Genomic DNA, 15,036 nt, shown 5'->3' on the forward strand with positions numbered 1-15,036 from the left:
GTGTCCCCGCCACCACCCTGCCGCCCCCGCCAGGCCCCCAGCCCCACTACCTGCTGGGGCTGAAGGCACCGTGACTGCTGATGCAGTGGACTCGGGGCTCCACGACCTCTGAGCTGAAGGTGTCCGTGGGTACCAGGGTGACGCTGTGCTGTGGGCAGCAGACGGTGTGGGTGTGAAGGCAGGTGAAGCCCAGCCACACCTGCCTAGGCTGGTCCGGCTCTTGGCACTGAGTCCCTGATCCCCATTCAGCCTGCTTCTCCTCCGGCCGCACAGACCCCAGCCCTCGACCAAGGTTTCTGGGCCCTGGAGTGCCTTCCAGCCCCACCCAACCCCAGGCCACACCTCCTCTTCCTGCGCCCTCCCCACCGTCCGTGGTCACAAGGCAGGACCCAGCCCAGGCAGGTGCTCTGCAAGCCAGGGCTCGTGAGCAGCCGTCTCCACCCTGTGCTGTCCCCAAGGTGTAGAAACACGTGTGACAAGTATGGTAAAACACGGCATCACAGTGTGTCTAGAAAAACCTTAACAGCAGAGACAGAGACTGCGAGACTACAGCGACAGCTCAGGCCACCCCAACACAGCGTCGGCAGAAAAGACAGCACACCCATGTGACTCCCGTTATGGCAGGTTCCAGAACAGGCACACTAGGCGGCACAGCCAGTGTCCAGGGTGACCACACGAGGGGCCAAGGGGCATCTGGGGTGCGGCCGCTTGCCTCCTGGCCTGGGTACTGCGGGAGAATGGTGCTTGGGCGGTGGGTATAGCTCCATGGGAAGTTTACAGTGACCCAGCCCAGGACTGCAGGGCTGTGTGTGTGAGGAAGGAATCACAGGGGTTCCAGCATCAAAAACTTAGGAGGAAGCTATGTGACGTGAGTCACTCAGCAACGTGGAAGAGACACGCAGACTCTGGAAGGAGGAATGAGACACGGCAGATGGGGTGTGGGACTGTGGTTTTCGTTGCAAGTCTTTTCAATATTTGAAGCTTTTATAAAACCTGCACATGTTACTCTGATAAAACTTTTAAAGGCCTAGGGAAATGTAATGATGAAACTGTGTAATACTCTGATGAGAAAAATGTCATCTATTTCATCACTTACTGAACAAACATGTATGCTTGGTTCTGGGCATCAAACTAAGGGTTAACACTGCACGGAGTTTAGTGATGCAGAACAGGCCTGCAAACCTGAGTTAACCTTGGGATTTAGTTTCCAACTCTGTGAGGAGGACACAGAAGCAAGTTACTTCGATGCTAGTGAGTCCCAAGCTTTAGGACCTAAGACGGTCACATGCTGTGGCATTTTTGTAAATTATACCAAAAAGCGGCCTTGCATTAAGATTGTTCTTTCTGGGCTTCCCTAGTGGCTCAGTGGTAACGAATCCGCTTGCCACTGCAGGAGACACAGGTTGGACCCCTGATTTGGAGAGATTCCCACGTGCTGCAGGGCAACTAAGCCCGTGTACACAACTACTGAGATCACGCTCCGCAACTACTGAAGCGAAGCCCACACCCCCCGAAGCCTGTGCTCTGCAACAAGAGAAGCCGCTGCAGTGCGAAGTCCACGTGCCGCAACAAGAGTAGCCCCTGATCGCAGCAACTCGAGAAAGCCAGCACAGCCAAAAATAAATTAAAAATTTAGAAAGGTATTTCTTTCTACCCTGGCTCCAATGCATCACAGTTCCCCTTAACTGACTATGGGCATTCTTTATAAATAAACACACGTTTCATACCCACAGGAAAAAACTTGCAAGGGAGGGGTTCTGGAAGAACCTGGACTCAGCACAAGCTGAGGGCGGTGCCTGTAATGGGCACCCAGGCTCACCACACTCTACTTCTGCGCATGTTTAAATCTTTGGAAAGACAGAGCCCTGCAGTGGGGCCCTGGGGCCCATGCAGGCAAGGGCTTGGGGTCTTACCAGGAAGAACCGTGCCTGCTCGGCTGTGAGCCGGATGCTGGCCTCTGTGTCCAGGTGGAAGATGGCCAGGTGGCGCTGGGCGTCCAGGGCAGTGCCTCGGCACAGGGTGCTGGGGGTGGGCAGGGGTGGTTAGTGGGTAGGGCAGCTGGGGTCCTGAACCCAGCCCCAGCGCCCCCCATACCCCAGGCTTGTACCCTCTACCCACTCCCCACACCTGTATGAGCAGGGGTGGAGGGTCAGCACCCCCTGCTGGGGGGCCCTCTGGGGGCTGTGCACTGCCACATCCACCTCCTGGCGGGCGTCCTCGTTGGCATACTCCACCACCAGGGCATAGGGGCCTGGCTGCGGCACTGCCACCTGAAGCTGGACGTCCACCTGGGGGGACAGGGCGATGTGAGGCCCCACCCCAGGCCCCCTCCAAGAGAACAGGGTGCTCCTAAACACGGCCCTTCCCATCCTCTGTGCCCAGAGCCTCGTCCTCCCGTCTCAGGGCCTGTGTGCCCACCACTCCTGCTGCTGGAGGCACTCCTCCTGTGGCCACTCGACCTTCCAACCTCTGCTCACTCTGAGCCTCCCCTGCCCATCGTGGCCCACCAGCCTCATCACTGCAGAGTGTCTGGTGCCTGAAGTGAACCAATGACCTGCCACCCCCTCATGATAAGCTGGAGTGCTGGGCTACCCTCACCCCATTTACAGCTGAGGCCCCAGGCACTGACTCGCAAGGTCAAAATCCTGAAGGCAGCAAGCGCTGCCTGAGCCGCTAACTGTGCCATGCCCGCATCACTTCTGCCCTGCACCCATGTCCCTTCTGCAACACGGACCCCCATCCTCCAGACCAAAGGCACGCCTCCCCAGGGTTTGATCCTACTTGTCCCCAAGGGGCCCCGGGGACACGCACATCAGTGCCCCAGCAGACAACAAGCGGCGGGTGCGCGGGGCTGAGTTGCTCTGTGGGGCAGGGCCGGGGTAGGCTGTTGTCATGGCGACACAGGGCCTCGGGCCCAGCGGCGGAGGGGAAGCCGTCCAGGGGTAGGTGGGTGTAGAGGAGGCAGCTGGTTGGGGACACACAGTCTGGTCAGCACAGGGCAGGTGGCCTGGGCACTGGGAGGGGCAGGTCCCCCCCAGCCCTGCCAGACTGGCCCTCACTTGTCTCCAGAGCGCTGGGCGTCTGGCCGGAACGTGCAGGGCTCAGTCACTCTCAGCTGCAGCAGGGCTGCCTCATAGTAGGCGCTAGGCAGCAGAACCACATAGTCCTTGGAGGGAGGGGGGAGGTTAGGTGGTGTGGCCCCTGCCCCGGGCCCCACCCCAACCCTCTCAGCCCTGCCTCACCAGGAGCACCCCCTCGGCCTCCACGAGCAGGGCCCAGGCGCCAGGGTTCAGCACGAAGGGCTCCCCCAGGCCCCTCTGGGGCACAGTGACAAAGGCAGGCTCGGTGCTGGGCGGGAAGGCCACGGGCTGGCTCTGCTCTGTGCCTGGGGGTGGGGACAGTGGGCTTTCTGGATGCAGGGATGAGACGGCCACTCCAGGCTGCAGTCACCAGCCCCCCAGGGTCAGAAGGACGGGCCTGGCCTCCCCACCCACGCATGGGGATGTGGTGGGAGCGGGGTGGTGGGGGAGCAGCCCCAGCACTCACAGTTGGGACACGTGGTGAACTTGTCCTGGTCTCGCATGGAAACCCGCCCGCTCACACTCGTGGGCCCGCGGTTGACATAACGGAAGACGAGCCGGAAGAGGTCGGGGGAGGTCAGGTTCAGCTGTGCCACGATCCTGGGCTGCAGTGGGGTTGGGGGCACGGAAAGTTGGGGCGCCCTCCTGGTCATGCTCAGCCGACACCCATGAGCTCAGGGTCCCGCCCGCCCTCTGCCAGCCATCATGCCAGGAACACAGAGCCCGCACCTGGATGGGTGTCATCTGCGCATAGCCCCTCCAGCTGAAGTTCTCGAACTCCAGGGGGTTGAAGCCGAAGCGCACAGCGTGGCCCTCAGGTGTGGCCGCCTCCTCGAGCTCCAGGCGCAGGTGGTGCAAGTCAGGGAGATAGTGGTCCTGAGCAGGCCTGGCCACAGCAGGGGCAGTCAGGGTGGGACAGGTACTGGCCCTGCACCGCACACCGGGGTCCCCAGGGAGAAGCCTGTGGACAAACTGCTGCCCCAGCCCACATCCCCAGCCCAGCTGGGGCGGGGTACCCACTCGCTGCAGGTGGAGCCCTGGGTGTTGGGGCGGCACATGCAGGCGCCCGTCCTCAGCTCACAGCTCTGCCCCAGCGCTCCGCCAACATCACACCGGCAGCCTGCAATGGGGGAGCGAGTGAGTGAGGCCCAGCCCCACGGTCTCCATGCTCCTCCCGCAGCCCGTGGCTCAGGACTCCGCTTCATCCACCCTCCATCAAGGGTGACCCAGGATGAGAGGACGAGTGTTACCGCCACCAGGAGCTGCCCGGGGCTCTGGACAGCAGAGGGTCAGGATTTAGGGCAAGGGCCCTGGGATTGGTGAGTGACGCCTGCCAGGGCACAGGATGGAGGGAGAAGAAGGGGTTAAATCTGCACCCCCTCCACACCAGCACAGGTCTGGCCAGGTACCCAGAGTGGCTCAGCGAGTACCATGTGACACCCAGGCCCTGGCTGGCCCTTGTCCCATGTGTCCCTCCCTGGGCCTCAGCCTCCCCGGGACGTGGTCCAAGGGCCAAGCAGTGGGCCTTACTGCGGCAGCCGAAGTAGTCAGCCTGGTCCAGCCCGAAGAAGCCGTCCTTGCAGGCTGCGCAGGTCTGGCCACACACGTGGGGCTTGCAGAAGCACTGGCCGTTGCCCTGGAGGCCGAGGGAGAAGCTGGGACCAGGCCTGGGAGGGTCCCTACACTCTGTTCCCATGGCCCCCGGCACCTCTGCCCTCAGACTCACCAGCTGGCACTGGGCAGCCCCACCCAGCGTGCCCCTGGGATCACAGTTGCAGCCTGGGGGAGAGGCAGAGCAGGGCTGAGAGCTGGGCGAGGGCAGGACTCCATCCCCACCCTGGTCACTGTGGAGCCAGCCTTCCCCTCCGCAGGGTCTCCCCCAGCACCCTAACACCACTCCAGGCAGACTCACGGGTACAGCCCTCAGGGTTGCTAGGACTCAGCCCCCAGAATCCAGGTTTACAGCGGTCGCAGCTTGGCCCCTCCACGTGAGCCCGGCACGTACAAGGGGCCTGTGCCTGGGAGACGATGAGACTGAGGGTCAGAGTAGGTCCTTGCCCTCCTAGCACAAACCCTCAGCCCTGGAGCCTGGCCCCATCTCGGGCATGACCCAGCCAGGGCACCAAAGGGGCTCTGAGGTTGCCATGGCAACTGAGCAGCAGGTGAGTGATCGTTTCTAGAAGTGAAGGCCTCAGTGCCAGAGGGCTGCCCCGGGCTTACCTCGGGAGGGACATGGTCAGCTGGGGCCAGGCCAGCAGGATGGCAGGAGCCAGCTGTGGAGAGAGGCCCAGGCCACTGTCATTACTCAGCCATCGACCCTGACGGCCGAGAGCTTCCCCAGGCCTGGCCAGGACCTGAGGCCCTGTGGAAGCCAGCACACATGCCTTTCACACGTATGAACAGGCCAGAAACCACGGGTGCCTTCTTGCCCTAGTCCCCCTAGCTGTGAGGGCATGTGCTCTCCCCCACCACACAGCTGTGAACACGCAATAAGCACACACTCGCACAAAGCACATAAACAAGCATGAACAGATGGACAGCACGTGACCACATGCACAACACACGGACACTCATGTGAACGCATGTGTGAACCGAGAGCACGCAGGGCACTGCAACAGTCGTGGGAACACGCAGCACATCACACACACACACACACACACACACACACACACACACACACACACGGGGCCAGCCCCACCTTCGCAATAGGGGAAGTTGTATGCACCAGGCACACACATGTCGCACCGCAGTCCCGTCACTCGCAGTCGGCAGCTGCATTGCCCGCTGTGGGGATCGCAGGCTGCGTGCAGGGAACCTTCGGGAGAGCAGTGGCAGGCTAGAGGAGGGGGAGGAGGGGGTGTCAGCACGTGGAGAGCATGCGTCCTCCCTTCCCTGCCCACCCCCTCCCCCCACCCAGGGTACTCACGGGCACAGTCAGGGAAACCGTGGAAGCCGGGGCCGCACTCCTGGCAGGTGGCTCCTGCGTAGCCGGGACGGCAGCGGCACAGCCCGCCTGCCCCACACAGCTGGTCCACGGAGCCCCGGGGGTCACAGGCACAGGCTGCAGAGGACTTGGGGTCATGCCCTGGGCACCTGTGGTGGCCCCCCCCGCCGGAGCCCCACCAAAGCCACCCACTCACCATGGCACTCGGGATAGCCGTGGTAGCCCAGGCGACAGTGGTCACAGTGGGGGCCGTTGAACTCTGGCCGGCACAGGCAGCGGCCAGCGTCGTCACAACCCTCAGGGAGGGTCCCCACGGGGCTGCAGCCACACACTGCAGGCCGAGAGTGCACGGGCCCCTGAGCCGGCAGCCCAGACCCAGCCCCACTCCCACCTGCCCGCTGGGGGTGCCGTACTCACGCTGGCAGAGGGGGAAGTGGAAGTAGCCGGGGGCACAGCGGTCACATGCGGCCCCCTCGAAGCCTGTCCGGCACGTGCACTGGCCTGAGTCACGGTCACAGGTTCCGTCCACCACACCAGGGCTGGAGCACTGGCAGGCTGCAGAGAGGAGGAGGTCACAGAGGGGTCGGGCTCCTGGGCTCCGCGAGGGGATGCTGCTGGGCCAGGGCTGGACTCACGCTGGCAGCCTGGGCCGTAGAAGCCGGGGGCGCAGAGCTCACAGTGGGTGCCCTGGAAGTTGGGTTTGCACACGCAGTGCCCCACCTGCGGGTCCTTCCGGCAGGCATTGCCCTGGGTCCCGGCAGCGCTACAGTCACAGTCTGGAGGGGGACAGGGGTGGGATGGGGGTCTCAGAGGTCCTGCAGCTCCCCCACTCAAAACCTCCCTTCTCCACAGACTCCTTTCTTGCCTTTTGACACTGCACTCATGCACAGTGAAAAAGACTTTAAAAAGGCCAACAAAGGAAAGCGCATGTTTTAGGAAAACAGTGGCATGCAATGAAATCAGGAGCATTTTACACACATAATTAATTGTTTATAATGTAGACACCAAGTCAACTGCAGGTGTTGACATAACCAGAGAAAATGCAAAAGCAAAATCTTTAGAAGGCGGAAAGAAAATTCTACTCTTTATAAATAATTCTGGAAATTAGGAAGAAGGAAGAAAAAGTGTGCTAGATGTCTTAACTGATGCACAAAAAGGGACTAATACTATTTTTGTTACTGACATAAAATAGATAATGGTTCATTGTTCAGTCGCTAAGTTGTGTCCGACTCTTTGCAACCCCATTAACTGCAGCATGCCAGGTTTTCTTGTCCTTCACTGTCTCCTGGAGTTTGCCCAAACTCATGTCCATTGAGTTGGTGATGCCATCCAACCATCTCATCCTCTGTTGCCCCATTCTCCTCTTGCCCTCAACCTTTCCCAGCACCAGGGTCTTTTCCGGTGAGTCAGCAATTTACATCAGATGGCCAAAGTACTGAAGCTTCAGCTTCAGCTTCAGTCCTTCCAATGAATATTCAGGGTTGATTTCCTTTAGGATTGACTACTTTGATCTCCTTGCTGTCAAGGACTCCCAAGAGTCTTCTCCAGCACCACAATTCAAAAGTATCAATTCTTCAGTGCTCAATCTTCTTTATGGTCCAATTCTCACAGCCGTACATGACTACTGGAAAAACCAGAGCTTTGACTATATGGACTTTGGTCAGCAAACACTGTTTAGGGTTGTCATAGATTTTCTTCCAAGGAGCAACTCTTTTAATTGTGTGACTGCAGTACAAAATAATGGTTCATTATTTGTCAAAACATAAAGATAACCTTGGCCCAGACCAGAAGATAGAAACAGAACTTGCAAACCCTCAGAGAAGAAAACACAAACCAACCAAAATATGCTTTGCTGGTCAATCTAGTAAAAGTCAAGAAAGGAAAAATTTAAGCAGAATGAAAGAAATGATACAGTTGGGGCAGGGGCAAGCCCAAATAGCAGCCACAGTCCCTCTGCCAGGCCGCATCTCCTCTCACGAGACAAACCCAAAGGCATCGGTTTGACTCTTGAAGGAGAATCTGGTCACACCCTTTTGAAAGAATGCACCTTGAACCAAGGACTTGGACAAGAAATAAAGAGCTTCCAGAAGGGAGAGCATGGAGTATGGTGAGCCCAGGCACGAGCATTAATGGAGACAGGAAGGATGTTGTGTGTGGAAGAAAGGGACTTGCCCCCCAAGAGATGCTGAAAACCCAAAGCTCTAAGAGCAGGATAAACATGGTCCGGAGGTACTGAAAACTAAAACTATTGAAATTGGGAGGGAAATCTGGCCAAACCACCGTCAAAGAGAGAAAGACTGAATACACTGTTCCCAGAATGTGACAAAAACTAAGAACAGAGTGGGTTTAAACAGCATAATTAACATGTCCTTTAATAAACGTATGTGTACAAATCTATTCCCACAGAGAACACAAGTTCCTGTCAAACATTCTTGGACAATCTAAAAGGGGTCACATTCCAGGTGAGAAAGAAACCCTCAAAATCCAAAGACAAAAAGTAGACATTTTCAGGCTACCAAATCTGACCACGGTGCAGTAAAACAGAACAGAACCATCAAAAGAAGGGATAGAATGGAAATCTAACCACCTGGAATGGCAAACACCGGTCTAAACAACTCGGGTGAAAAGGAAAATGAAAACTGAAATGATACACAGTTTAAGAGGAACAGCAGGGAGAACACAGCATATCGACTCTGTAGGATACGCCCAGCCCAAGCCACATTCTGAAGCAAATTCACAGCTTTACCCCTGGGTTTCTCAACCTTGGCACCAGTACCATTCTGCTTGGATGACTATTGCGGGGGTGGGTCTGTCCTGTGCTCTGCAGGAGATTCAGCGTCATGTCTGGCCCCTACCCACTAGATGACCGTGGCATCCCCCAGTTAGAATAACCAAAGATGTCTCCAGACATTTTCCTGCAGAATAAAATCAGTCTTGGTTGAGAAAAAAATGCTTTAGATGTTTTGTGGATAATTAAGAGAAACTAAAAGTAATAACAATTCAAGAAACTATGAAAATGACAATAAGTCAAAAGAAAACAGAAAAAGACAAATACTGTATGATCTCACTTATATGCAGAATCTTAAAAAATACACACACACTGAGTCTTTAAAAATACCCTGAGCTTGTGGATATAAAAAAAAAAAAAAGATTGATAATTGCCAGAGGTGCGGATTGGGAGGTGGCAAAATTGGTGAAGGGAGTCAAAAGATGCAAACTTCCAAATATAATGTAAATAAGTCATGGGATGTGACCCACAGCATGGCAACAATAGTTAATAATAATGTACTGCATAATTGAAAGTAGCTAAGAGAGTAGACATTAAAAGTTCTAGGCCAAATTAAAAAAAAATTTCTTATCATGAGAAAAAAATTATAATTCTGTGTGGTGACAGGTGTTAACTAGACCTTCTGTGGTGATCATTTGACAATGTCTAGAAATACCAAACCTTTGTGTTACATACCTGAAATTAACATACTGATTTAGGATTATACCTCAACAGAAGACAGAAGAGAGAAAGGTAGATTTTAGCTCAAATTTTTCTATATTAGGAAGTTAAAATCTCTCTCCCAAACCAGAGAAAAACTCCAGCAGATCTTATCAATATAAACCTTAAGCTGCACTTCAAAAACACTAAAAAACTCAGCAAACTTCTGTTATATCTCTGAAGGCAGGAAAGAAAAGAAAAACAGACAAAAGGAACGGAAGGAAATTTGAAAATCACATACAGAATACTGTGCATAACTTTCTGCCTACACCTTTTAAAATCCAAATGATATAAACAAAATTTGCTAAGAAAACATAAGTAACCAAAACTGACTTAAGATGAAGTAGAAAATGAACATGCATAATAAAAGAAATTAAAACTATCACCTAAGATGTCCATGGTCTGATCAGATTCATATGAAGAAAATAACAACAAGGGCAAATTACCCACTGGGAGAAAAGCATGTGACTCGTGAGGCATAGACACTACAGTTCATGTGGAAAGAGCTTACAGCAGCAAACGAGTGAAAAGAAAACTGAGCCATGCCCTCAGAAGGGAAATTCACACATGAAAACAACAGAAAGAGTCCAGAAACATGAGAGAAGATTCAAATTCAAGTGAGGCAAAGAAATACGGCTAAGACCAAGGAAACACCAAATGCCATCAGATCTAAGAACCAGTTACAGGACACACCACTATCTTGAGCTGCTGTGAAAGGAAAATACTGGCCAATTAGACACTGATAAGCCACCAACCAAAAGGTGCATCCCAACTCCAGGAAAACTGAAGATTTCTGTAATAATGAATGCTGCCATGCAGAGACAGCAACATTCTGACACAAGTGACGCGAATGACGCCACTCCACCCAGGCAGACGATTTTGCCAGGAGAGCAGTTTGGCAACGTGCAGCCAAAAATGTTTCCAAACCTTCTTCTAGGAAACTGTCCTGCAGAAATAGTTAATAATTCATGGAAAGCTTTAGCTGCAAGGATGTTTACTATAGTGTTATTTTTAAAAACTCTGGAAAGAACCTAAATTACCAAGAATTGAGAGTTGGTCAAACAAGAACTACATCTGTGTACATAACATAGAATGTAAAATGACGTGTTTACAGGATGGTGTGGGTGGAAAGTGCAATTACACAAAAGTGCACACAGGCCACGCGGATGCTTACAAACATAGCATACACGCGGAGGGAGAAGGGGCTGTTTGCAGGAGCTGCGATTCTGGATAACTAACTTTCTGCTTGCCTATATTTTTTAAGGTTTTCTAGAATGAATATGTATTATTTGCACAAAATTAAAAGAACCAAAGAAAAAGTGAACAAAATGGAAATAGCAGGTTGGTGAAAACGTAACTGCGGTTTGGGACCGTGAATTTTAAATCATTATAACCAGGCTCAAACACATCTTTATTAATGAAAATAGGAACCACTACAATCAATACAAATAAGTTGGCTTATTCCTATAGCATAAAGATCTGTGCTTTGGGATTTGATGAACACTTGAAAAGCATTTTCTGCCTCCTGCTGGTTGTTGGAAGAGTTTTCCCTGCAAAAAGTTGTCAAGATGCTTGAAAAAGTGGTAGTTGGTTAGCAAGAAGTCAGGTGAATATGGCAGACAAGAAAAAACTCATTAGCCCAATTCGTTCAGCTTCTGAAGTGCTGGTTGTGTGACGTGTGGTCGAGCGTTGTTGTGGAGGAGATCTGGGCCCTCTCTGTTGACCAATGCCGGCTGCAGGCATTGCAGTTTTTGGTGCATCTCATCGATTTATTGAGCAAACTTCTCAGATGTGATGGTTCTGCAGGATTCAAAAAAAACTATAGTGGATCAGATTGGCAGTAGACCACCAGACATTGACCATGACCTTCTTTGGTGCAAGTTTGGCTTTGGAGCTTCTTCTGGGTCCAACCACTGAACTAGTTGTCACTGGCTGTCGTATACAATCCACATCTGGTCATACATCACATTCCGATGAAGAAACGGTTCGCTGTTGTTGCACAGACCAAGAGAAGACGACACTTAAAGATTTGTTTATTTGCGGTCAGCTCATTAGGCACTGTCTTACTGAGCTTTTTCACATTTCCAATTTGCTTCAAATGCTGAACAATTGTAGAATGGTCAGCACTGAGTTAGTTGGCAACTTCTCGTGTAGTGTAGGAGAACGCAATGGCACCCCACTCCAGTACTCTTGCCTGGAAAATCCCATGGACGGAGGAGCCAGGTAGGCTGCAGTCCATGGGGTCGCTAAGAGTCAGACATGACTGAGCGACTTCACTTTCACTTTTCACTTTCATGCATTGGAGAAGGAAATGGCAACCCACTCCAGTGTTCTTGCCTGGAGAATCTCAGGGACGGGGGAGCCTGATGGGCTGCCGTCTATGGGGTCACACAGAGTCAGACACGACTGAAGCGACTTAGCAGCAGCAGGAGCATGTAGTTGTAAGAGGATCAGCTTTGATGATTCTCTTGGTTGTTGTCAACTTCCGATGGCTGGTCACTGTCCTCATCTTCAAGGCTCTCGTCTCCTCTGCAAAACTTCTTGAACCACCACTGCACTGTATGTTCATTAGCAGTTCCTGGGCCAAATGTGTTATTGATGATGCAAGTTGTCTCCGCTGCTTTACAACCCATTTTGAACTCGAATAAGAAAATCGCTGAAATTTGATTTTTGCCTAATATCATTTCCCTAATCTAAAATAAATATAAAATAAACTGGGGTTGCAGAGTCGGACATGACTGAGCAACGTTCACTTTCACAAACAGCAAGTAATAACTCATTAGGGCTTCCCTGGGGGACAGTAAAGAAACTGCCTGCAATGCAGGAGACCCAAATTCAATCCCTGGGTCAAGAAGATTCCTTGGAGAAGGAAATGGCAGCCCATTCCAGTATTCTTGCCTGGAAAAATCCCATGGACAGAGAAGCATGGTAGGCTACAGTCCATGGGGTCACAAAGAGTCGGACGTGACTGAGCAACTAACACTTTCAACTTTCAATAAGTCGTTAGCAAAAAGAACATAAAGTAAGAAATGTGCATTAAAATGATGCATCACATAATCACATTTAAAAATGTATTCCAATATCAAACAGCATAGGTCAACAATGCAAAACCACAATTACTTTTGCACCGCTGACTCTGTGGGCCTGGGTTTGGCCCACTCTGCCCCACTGCTCCAGTGGGGCCTAAGGCAGGATGGGGATCTTGAGGGACACTTACTCACGATATGTCCGGCAGGCAACACCTGCTCCCCAGTGTCATTGTGGGAGGAGGAAGGCACCGCTGAGAGAGGAGACAGCACATGTCAGCAAGGTGGGGTAAGCACCCGGCTGCCAGGGTCTCCCCACATCACCAGCGGTACAAGCAGGATGAAAGGGTTCCCACCCCTCCCCACTGGCTCCAGCCCAGTATCGGGGGATACTCAGGTGCCTGCCCATCCCCCCATCCCCAGCTACGCCCTCACGGTAGCAGTGTGGGAAGTCAGTGAAGCCTTCAGCACACGCGTCGCATCGCGCCCCCGTGAAGTTTGGCCGGCAGTAGCAGCGGCCAGTCAGGTCCTCACACGTCCCGTCTGTGAAGTCCGACTCACAGTTGCAACCTAAATGGGCGTGGGAAGACAGGGGACCCCAAGCCCACAGCTCTCAGGCCTCCAAGGAGGGTCAGCATCTGCCTTCCCCCCTGACCTGGGATGTGGGATGAGAGTCACGGCCTCCCAGATAGCTGCAAAGGCCCCAGGACCCCTCATCTGGGCACACCCTGCTCCTGGATACCCTTGGGACACCCCCACCCCGACCACACCCGGTCACCCCCACTTACGGCGGCAGGCGTGGGGTGAGTCGAGTGGGTGGTCTGGGGAGCGGTAGAAGCCAGGCAGACACTGCTCACAGTTGATGCCCGTGGTGTGATGCTGCGACAGGACAGGGCCGCTGAGTCCAGGAACCCCCGGCCCCCAGCCTTGTGCAGACCCTGCCCACCCGAGACCCGCACCACAGACCTGGCAACAGCCTCACCCACCTGGCAGTCAATGCACACGCCCCCGCCCTGGTAGACCTGGTCCTGATTCTGGCTGGCGTTGCGCCGATCCACCTCTGGGTCGTAGTAGCAGTCGTGGGCATGGCCATAGCAGTTGCAGGCTGGAGAGCAAGGGGCTCAGCTGTGGGCAGGCCTCTGTGACCCTCCCCCGGCTGGGACCCCCGGGCACATCCCATAAACTACAGGTGACCCCAGACTCAGGTGATGGAGTGTGCCATGTTGCCTGAGTATGCCAACAGCACTCTTCTGAGCATGTATAAGCATGTGTGAACATGTATGAAAGCTGTATGTACTGTGTGAGCACGTGTGCGCATGCACATGTGTGCAAGCGTGTGTGTACATGAGTAATAAGAATGTGACGTGAGTACAAGAGTACACTGTGTGGGTATGAGTACATGTGAGCATGTGTGAGCACCGTGCGGGCGTGTGGAGGGGCACTCACACTGGCATTCGTTGGCACTGTCTGTGGTGGCTGGCCTCCATGGCTGCTGGTTGAAGCCGGGGCAGCAGCGGTCACAGGAGCCCCCACATGTGTTGTGTTGGCAGGCGCACTGAAGCCTGTAGGGGACACACAGGCACAGGAAAGGCTCAGACCCACCGGGGACCCAGAGGGACCAGAGAAGGGCAGTGGCTGTGTAGGGACTTCATGGAGGATGGGAGCTGGGACAGAGCATGGCATGGTCAGTGCATGTGGCCCCTGACCACAGGTGAACCTGAGCCCTAGGCCCCTCAGGTTCCAGCTACACCCACCCCATCACGGCCAGGACCCAGGCCAAGTCTGCAGCTTTCCTGGGCCAACTCTGAGGTCTGGGTCTTGCTCAGCAGGCAGGCAGCCCTGGGCTCAGCCAGACGCCCCTATTACCCAGGGCTCCTCCCCAGGGGCAAGTGGCCAAGAACTGCTTCCTCTTCCAGCTGGGGGTGGACTCCAGTCAGAGGGTTGGAATCCAGCCTACTGTCCTGGAGAGCAGCTCCTGCTGGCTCAGTGGGCAGGGGGACAGCTGGCTGCAGCTGAGGACTGAGCACAGAACCACCCTTCCCCTCAGCACACACCTCCACAACTCAGTCAAAGGGGGAGCAGGAAGCACAGCCCCACCCCAGGGCCATGTGCTCCTCAGTCCTAGACCAGTACCACAGTGCTTAGAAGTCCTGAGCCGCCCCCAGGAGCCAGTCCAAGAAGAAGAGACTGAGAGCTCCAAATCCACTTGAGCCCCTCCCTTCCTGCACAAGGGGCTGCATACAGAGCCTGGAGAGGCAGCACTGAGGATCCTCAACCAAGGCCCTGGGGCTGGTGTTTGACTTTTCAAGAATCTACACTTGAGAAACCTGCATGCAGGTCAGGAAGCAACAGTTAGAACTGTACATGGAACAACAGACTGGTTCCAAATAGGAAAAGGAGTACGTCAAGGCTGTATATTGTCACCCTGCTTATTTAACTTCTATGCAGAGTACATCATGAGAAATGCTGGACTGGATGAAGCACAAGCTGGAATCAAGA

The 15,036-nt window shown here is 53.9% G+C and overlaps 1 protein-coding gene across 1 annotated transcript in view; it reads right to left on the reverse strand.

The window, feature by feature from the left end:
* The window catches only part of LAMA5 (laminin, alpha 5), a 66,118-nt gene that overhangs the window by 18,723 nt on the left and 32,359 nt on the right, over window positions 1-15,036 (reverse strand). The window contains exons 9-31 of the mRNA XM_010841913.1: window positions 13,984-14,099; window positions 13,524-13,642; window positions 13,326-13,416; window positions 12,973-13,107; window positions 12,729-12,791; window positions 6,660-6,800; window positions 6,442-6,579; window positions 6,221-6,355; window positions 6,007-6,141; window positions 5,779-5,916; window positions 5,301-5,353; window positions 4,993-5,098; window positions 4,807-4,859; window positions 4,611-4,716; window positions 4,101-4,200; window positions 3,810-3,966; window positions 3,547-3,685; window positions 3,243-3,385; window positions 3,060-3,166; window positions 2,812-2,965; window positions 2,128-2,288; window positions 1,914-2,022; window positions 51-148 (exon numbers count right to left, since the gene is read on the reverse strand). Coding sequence (XP_010840215.1) covers window positions 51-148; window positions 1,914-2,022; window positions 2,128-2,288; window positions 2,812-2,965; window positions 3,060-3,166; window positions 3,243-3,385; window positions 3,547-3,685; window positions 3,810-3,966; window positions 4,101-4,200; window positions 4,611-4,716; window positions 4,807-4,859; window positions 4,993-5,098; window positions 5,301-5,353; window positions 5,779-5,916; window positions 6,007-6,141; window positions 6,221-6,355; window positions 6,442-6,579; window positions 6,660-6,800; window positions 12,729-12,791; window positions 12,973-13,107; window positions 13,326-13,416; window positions 13,524-13,642; window positions 13,984-14,099 — 2,697 coding nt within the window. The remainder of the gene's footprint in view (window positions 1-50; window positions 149-1,913; window positions 2,023-2,127; window positions 2,289-2,811; window positions 2,966-3,059; window positions 3,167-3,242; window positions 3,386-3,546; window positions 3,686-3,809; window positions 3,967-4,100; window positions 4,201-4,610; window positions 4,717-4,806; window positions 4,860-4,992; window positions 5,099-5,300; window positions 5,354-5,778; window positions 5,917-6,006; window positions 6,142-6,220; window positions 6,356-6,441; window positions 6,580-6,659; window positions 6,801-12,728; window positions 12,792-12,972; window positions 13,108-13,325; window positions 13,417-13,523; window positions 13,643-13,983; window positions 14,100-15,036) is intronic.

The sequence above is a fragment of the Bison bison genome, unplaced genomic scaffold (assembly GCF_000754665.1).
Source record: "Bison bison bison isolate TAMUID 2011002044 unplaced genomic scaffold, Bison_UMD1.0 scf7180017864167, whole genome shotgun sequence".
Lineage (NCBI taxonomy): Eukaryota > Metazoa > Chordata > Mammalia > Artiodactyla > Bovidae > Bison > Bison bison.